The sequence below is a fragment of the Nicotiana tomentosiformis genome, chromosome 9 (assembly GCF_000390325.3).
Source record: "Nicotiana tomentosiformis chromosome 9, ASM39032v3, whole genome shotgun sequence".
NCBI lineage: Eukaryota > Viridiplantae > Streptophyta > Magnoliopsida > Solanales > Solanaceae > Nicotiana > Nicotiana tomentosiformis.
In genome coordinates, this window is record NC_090820.1 from 110,307,667 (window position 1) to 110,315,056 (window position 7,390).

General features: G+C 35.3%; 1 protein-coding gene across 1 annotated transcript; it reads left to right on the forward strand.

Annotated features, from left to right (window-relative positions):
- Positions 1-1,079: 1,079 nt before the first annotated feature.
- On the forward strand, positions 1,080-6,407 carry LOC104108700 (cyprosin-like). The gene is made up of 13 exons (XM_009617803.4): positions 1,080-1,231; positions 1,915-2,281; positions 2,358-2,418; positions 2,520-2,614; positions 2,690-2,802; positions 3,123-3,291; positions 3,394-3,433; positions 3,695-3,759; positions 3,847-3,960; positions 4,252-4,482; positions 5,361-5,477; positions 5,838-5,923; positions 6,030-6,407. Exons 1-13 carry the CDS (start codon positions 1,095-1,097, stop codon positions 6,112-6,114), a joined length of 1,680 nt encoding a protein of 559 aa, XP_009616098.2. The 5' UTR covers positions 1,080-1,094; the 3' UTR covers positions 6,115-6,407.
- The last annotated feature ends 983 nt before the right edge of the window (positions 6,408-7,390 follow it).

Below are 7,390 nucleotides of genomic sequence, written 5' to 3' on the forward strand. Positions count from 1 at the left end.
TCCAGACTTAAAACACCTTCACATTTTCATTGAAGGATAAGGTTAATAGCTTTTGGCCAAGTTTCTAAAATCTGCTTATTTTGAGAAGTGTTTTTTTTAAAAGTGCTTTTCAAAAAAGTACTTTTGGTAAAAATCGATTTGTGTTTGGCTAATTAATTTGAAAAGTACTTTTGAACAGTAATTAGTGTTTGGCCATGCTTTTGAAAATTACTTCTAAGTATATTTTTCTCAAAAGTGCTTCTCAGAAAAGTACTTTTGGAGAGAAGTTACATTTTTCTGCTTCTCAAAATCTGCTTCTACTTCTCCTCAAAATCACTTTTTTTTCCTTCTAAAAGTTTGGCCAAACAACTCAATTTTTTTGCCAAAAGCACTTTTGGCCCCAAAAAAAAAAGCTTGGCCAAACAGCCTATAATACGTTTTAATTAAGTTGCTAGGGGTACCTATTGTGACCAGTTATGACATGACAAGGAAAATTCTCTACCAAGTATTTTCCACTTTAGGAAATTGCTCACATAGTTACATATTTTTTACATGTTGAATTTTTTTAATTATATATAAAGCTTGTAAATTATAGGCGAAATCAGAATTTAAAGTTGATGAGTTTGATCTTTAATGTTCTTACCACTTAACTCATTATGCTTTCAAAAAGCCTATGTGACTTTTGTGGTGAGGAAAGAAAGTGGATCAAGGACTTGAACATTATGGTTCTGAGTTCGGGATTTTATCAAAACCTAATCGATTTATTGGGTTTGAAACCCATTATTTGCATAGGAAGAGTCATGATTTGAAATTTATGGGTTCTGGATTCTAATCGTTTTAAATTATTGGGTTCTAAATTAATAATTTATGCATATTCATTCGATTTTTAAGACAAATACAAGCTTCAAACCAAAACTATTGAGTTCAGCCGAACCCGCTCCCGACACTCTAGCTCCGCCACTTATTATTTGTACCGATTTTTAACACATATACAGTCACTTTCTCGAACTCGACAATGATGAAACTTTCTGCTCATTGTCAAGTACATATCAGACTATACTACTTAGGCGAAATTGCAGGGTGGTTTCCTCAAGTATTGGACTGATTTGCTGCCAATGATGACTGTTGATCACGCTTCTGACTTTCTGCCTACATATAAAAACACCCTTTATATACTTTGGGATTTTTCATCTGTTTCCTTGCCTTATTGGTTATTTGCATTATCCCTGGAGTTTTTTTTGCTTTCACTAAGGTACTAGCTGCTTACTATAATTGTGCATACAATTATATTTTAGTTTTTTTTTTAGAAAAAATGGGAATTGTTTTTGTTTCCATTTTAGTCTTCAAGCTTTCTATTTATAGCTTTCAAGTTTAATGCAAATTGAACACACTCTAGTTCCTAGGTTCTGTCGTATAATGACAAGAATTTAAGTTATACACATTGAGAGCGTAAAGATTTTTTACTCAATCAGTGTAACTTGACCTATTACAGTCGGTAATTAGTTACCAATTTATCAGGTTACCGCATAAAGATTTGTCTGGAATTATCTTATAAGTAACGTGATTGTATAAGTATTTTTTACTGTCTGTATGTAGAACTTAAACTCTCATGACTTATTTTGCGCGGATTCTCCAAAATGTTGTCGCACCCGTATCAGATCCTCCAAAAATACATTACTTTTACAGGATCTGGCACGCATCCAACGACATTTTCGGAGAGTCCGAATAATATAACTCATGACAAAGCATGATCAATGATAGGAACTAGTAAATAATGGAGTATTTTGCTTTATTATCAACCTAAAACCATACATTTTGATTGAATAGAACCAGATGGAGTTAGTTGTTAAAGGGTGTAAAGAGGGTAATATTAAAATAGATTAAAAAAATTGAGAAAAACTTTCTTCTAATTGTTTTCACCTTTCTGCTACGTAGAGCTCAAGAACTCGTGGACAGCATGGGAATCAAACTTTTACTTGCAGCATTACTAATATGGGATTGCATAACCTGTGCTTTTGGCTTCAATGTATCTGCTGATAATATGATAAGGATTGGATTAAAGCGACGACCTTTGGATCTTTATAGCGTAAAAAGTGCAAGAATCTATGCTAAAGATCATCATAAAAAAGGTTCAAATAGGAACTTTGCTGCACTTAAAGATGAAATAGTTTATCTGAAGAACTACATGGACGTTCAGTATTTCGCAGAGATTGGTATAGGTTCACCTCCTCAGAACTTTGCTGTTGTGTTTGATACTGGTAGTTCCAATCTTTGGGTCCCGTCTTCAAAATGTATCTTCTCTGTAAGTCTTGTGAAAATGTGGGGATATACTTTTCATAACTAGAAATTTCCTTTTATGATCATACTTTTTGGTGCAGATTGCTTGTTATCTTCGTTCGAGATACAGATCAAGACTATCCACTACATACACAAAAATTGGTAGTTAGCCAATGGACTTAAAAACTTCTATTTTTGATTGAATGTCATGGATTTCAATGAAATCCTTTATAATATGTTTACGTTTGCGCCCTTTACTATAGGAAAATCTTGCAAAATCCCTTTTGGAACAAGATCAGTGCGCGGATTTTTCAGCCAAGACAATACTAAAGTTGGGAATGCTGTTATAAAGCAGCAGGTGCAATCTATATTCTTTGCAGCTGAAGTTTTACATATATTTTCAATGTTACATGTTGAAATAAGAATCTGTCAGGTTTTTACTGAGGTAACGCGCGAAGGATTTTTCACATTCTTGCGTGCACGGTATGATGGAGTACTAGGACTAGGATTTCAGGATGCTGCTGCAGGACGAGTAACGCCAGTATGGTAAATATATCTATCTGTTCATAGATTACTTACTTTTTCACATAATATTTACTGCTTGTCTCTAACTGAAAGCTGAATCACGAAGGGAAAACTACACAGTATAACCGCTCTCGAAAATAATAGTCTGCCAAAATGTATATTTTTTGTATATTAATGTATAATATACATACGTTATACAAATTTTTCGTATATTTGGCTAGCGAATATAATTATTTTTGGCTGACCGACCAAATGTGTAACTTGCCCAATCGCGAACAATTTAAATCAATCTATATATTTTTACTTAGATCATGTGCAGTAATTTAGCACTAAAATTGCAGGTACAATATGTTGCTTCAGAGTATAGTTACTAAGCCAATCTTCTCGTTTTGGTTAAATCGAGATCCTAAATCTATTTTGGGGGGTGAAATTCTCTTTGGAGGTGTCGATTCGACACACTTCAGAGGTCAACATACTTATGTTCCTGTCGCTCAAAATGGTTACTGGGAGGTAAAAACTATATAGAGTATACATTATATTCATGTGTTTTAGAGTTTTCGTCTTATGATTTACTTAATCCCCTGATCATACTGAGTTTGTTACATATTCCAGATTGAAATAGGTGATCTTTTTATTGGTAACAATTCAACAGGTAATATATTCATATACAGATGTTCATTCACTTCATATCCAAAACAGACTATTGAGCACGCAACTGTTGTTTTTCTGTTTTTTCCTTAAGATTGTTACATAAATAGTCGTCAAATCCAATGTTTACATATTCTAGCCGATATATATTGTTTATACTTTGTTATATATTTTTTATACATGAATTATACATTCTCTGACTATTTATAATTTAAGAAATTAGGCCGGCGGCAACTTTGGTTAATTCTTCTTTTTCGTTTCACAGGTCTTTGCAGAGGTGGTTGTCCGGCTATTGTGGATACGGGAACGTCTTTTCTAGCTGGTCCGACTGTATGTATTTCGACGATTGCTCCCTTTTTCTTCGTATTTTGCTACGTTTTTCTCTTTTCTTAATCATTTATGTGTGCTAAATTTCAGACTATTTTGACTCAAATAAATCATGCTATTGGAGCAGAAGGAATTGTTAGTATGGAATGTAAAACTGTTTTCTCAAATTATGGGAATTTGATTTGGGAAAACTTAATATCAGGGGTAAGTTCTTTTCCACTTCTCGTTGTTTTTCTATGCATAATATATAGTATGCGTCTGGAAAGAGAGCCTTGGCGTAGCCGGCAAAGTTACTGTCATGTAACCAGGAGGTCGCGGGTTCGAGCCGTGGAAACAGCCTCTTGCAGAAATGCAGGATAAGGCTGCATACAATAGACCATTGTCATTCGGCCCTTCTCCCGACCCCGCGCATCTATAGCGGAAGCGTAATGCATAAGGATGCCCTTTATATTGTATGCGTCTAATGCTTTAACGTCTCACTCTTTGTTACTGCAGTTACAACCCGAAAGAATTTGCCACATGATTGGCCTCTGTAAACATAACGTCTCGTTCGATGAAAATGTACACAGCCACGAGCAGAAAATGGTAGTTAGAAGTTCAAAATTGGAGAAGCTACCAAATGATGAGAGTGCTTTATGTTCTTTCTGTGAGATGACAGTTTTCTGGATGCAAGTAGAATTTAGAAAAGAGAGAACAAAGGAAAAAGCATTTGAATATGTTAATCAGGTAAAGCCTTTGCTGAACATTGCTACAGTCTTGTTATCTCCAATACTAAATACCCTTTTATTCCACTTTATATGGCACAACTTCTATTTCGAGATATCCTAATTTATTTAATGGTTAGCTATAAGAATCTCACCAATTCAAGTTAGAGAACAATTAGATGTTTTCTTATCACACTAGCTTCCTATTTTTGTTTCTGTTGCTTCGGTTAATTTTTTATATTACTGCTTGCTGCTATTGCTTCTTTTTAATCAATAGGAGCTCCTGTGTCAATCACTTACATTCCCCTCGTTAGACCGTCTGTAGCACTCATAGCTACAGCCCTAACTCGATTATTTCCTAATAATTGTTGTACCTCACAAGCCACATTAATTGGTTGACCAAAACTATCTCGACCTTGAACTACCAGAGCGTTATAAATATTTGACACCTTGCCCAGGGAAAAGGCTACATCTAATACTAGATCGATGATTTGGACGACACGCCCCGGTTCTTTTTTCAAGAGTGGAAACCCCAGAACCAGAAGTAGTAGGATTGATTCTCATAATAATAAAATAAATAAATATGTCGAAATATTTTTGCAAACATTAAGGAATTCAAAATAAATGTCCACTAGCACGTTCATTGGAAACAACCTCTCTATCCTCACAAAGTAGGGTTAAGGTGTGTGTATACTCTACTCTCCCCATACCTCACTTATGGCAGTACACTGAGTTTGTTGTTGTTGTTGTTTGTCACACTAGCCATTCTTTAATGTATTATACTAGTGAATTTACCTTACTACATTTCTTAAGCAGTCAAACTACGTCACATAGAATGAGATGCAAAGAGTAAGAAAAATCTATACTTGTATTTAATGCCTCTTTTATTTTGTGTTGAAGCTGTGTGAGAAGCTTCCTGATCCGAGAGGAAAATCGTTTATCAACTGCGACGTCTTTTCCTTGCCACATATTACAATTACCATTGGGAATAAATCTTTCCCTCTTTCTCCAGATCAAGTAAGTTGTTACTACCAAACTTAACATGCTATTATTACATGTTGCACAAGCACTTCCTTTTATTCTTAGACGTCCGTTTTATGTTTTTGACAAAAGTGGGTTGCTCCAGTGGCGAGCATCCTCCACTCCCAATCAAGAGGTTGTGAATTCGAGTCACCCCAAGAGCAAGGTGGGGAGTTCTTGGAGGGAGGGAGCCGATGGTCTATCGGAAACTGCCTCTCTACCCTAGGGTAGGGGTAAGGTCTGCATACACATTACCCTCCCCATACCCCATTAGTGGGATTATGCTGGTTCTTGTTGTTGTTGTTGTCCGTTTTCTGTTTTCTGTGGACTAACTTTCTGTGTGTATTTTGGTAATAGTATGTTATCAGAATCGAAAATAATCACGGTGCTCACTGTGTTAGTGGATTTACAGCTTTGGATGTGCATCCACGACGTCCCCTCTGGTAAAAAACAATTGTGTGGTGCGAGTTTATCTGCATGTTTTGACACCTTATCAGATCACTTGTACATGAAATAGACAAGAATGATTTTCAAAATTCTTGTTTGCAGGGTACTTGGAGATGTATTCTTGAGAGCATATCACACTGTTTTTGACTTTGGTAATCTACAAGTTGGATTTGCGGAAAGTGCTTAGATCAAAATTTCATAATTTGCTTGGTTTTCGTCGTAGTCCGGCCCTTCCCCGGACCTGCACATAGCGGGAGCTTAGTGCACCGGGCTGCTCTTTTTCTTGATTTTCGTCGTTGATGTTGTCATGTAAGAGCAAGCTCTCCAGGTTTGCTTGGGGAAAGATTGGCAATTTGGAAGCACAAACTCTTAAGGAATTTGTTCTAGATGTTTGCTTTTTCAGTAGTTGGAATAATGCATAAAGAGGTTGTGTATAAAATTGCTTTAGTAATGAATATATTTGTAGCCCTACTTAGCACATGTTGAAATCTCTATCTACGATCAGATGGATCCTCTAAACTTCCATGTGATCACTTATCAAACAAGATATTTTTCCTATATTATGGCGACAAGTAGGTGTGAGGCACTCCCGAGTTCCGTGATTTTAGCACGGTCGCTTAACAATTAATATTTGGCTTAATTATATGATATTATTGCGTGTTTATGAACCTTTTATGCATTGTCGCTTTTATACCACTTTTATTTATTTTGAGCCATTTTCAGTATTTATGAAATTTATTTGAACAAGTCGCGATGTCACGCACTTGTTGTTTTTGTACATATTGCAAATCACGTCACGTGAAACGTACCCGCGATTTACAATATATTTATTTTATTACTTCGAAGTTGTAAGGTCAAATCACGCGAACGTGCACTCGAATTTGAAGTTACGTATCACGGCTATGCCACGGGAACCGACTCATAACCATGATAATTTATTTCATTAATCGCGCCTAAAGCAAACTACTATTGTTCATGAATTATTTCCCAAAAATACTTTGAGATTTGTTGTGAGGTTATTGATTATGACAAATAATTATTGTGGAAGACATGACGTACTCTAGTTATTAAGCTAATGGGCAAGTGAATATTTCTAAGGAAACTAAATCTCAAATTCAACCTTTTTTAAAAATCGATGGGTCCAATTAGTCTCGACCGCTCCTATAGTCTAATTATTATCGTGACAAAATTTAGCTAACACCAACCCTTTAACAAAATGTCTAGCAATCCCAATGGCCCAATGATCTTGTCTAACAGCCCATTTGCCTAATACAAAATTTTCATTATTCATTTTCTAAGAAGATTAAATCTTACTACAGTATATAAAAGGAAATCTTATCTAAATAATCTATCAATCAATTGCCTTGAATCACACAAAAGAAATCTGAAACATTAATCTAAAGCATGAAGAAATTACATAAATAATATAATATAACAATTAACAACTCGTGGCATGGAAACAT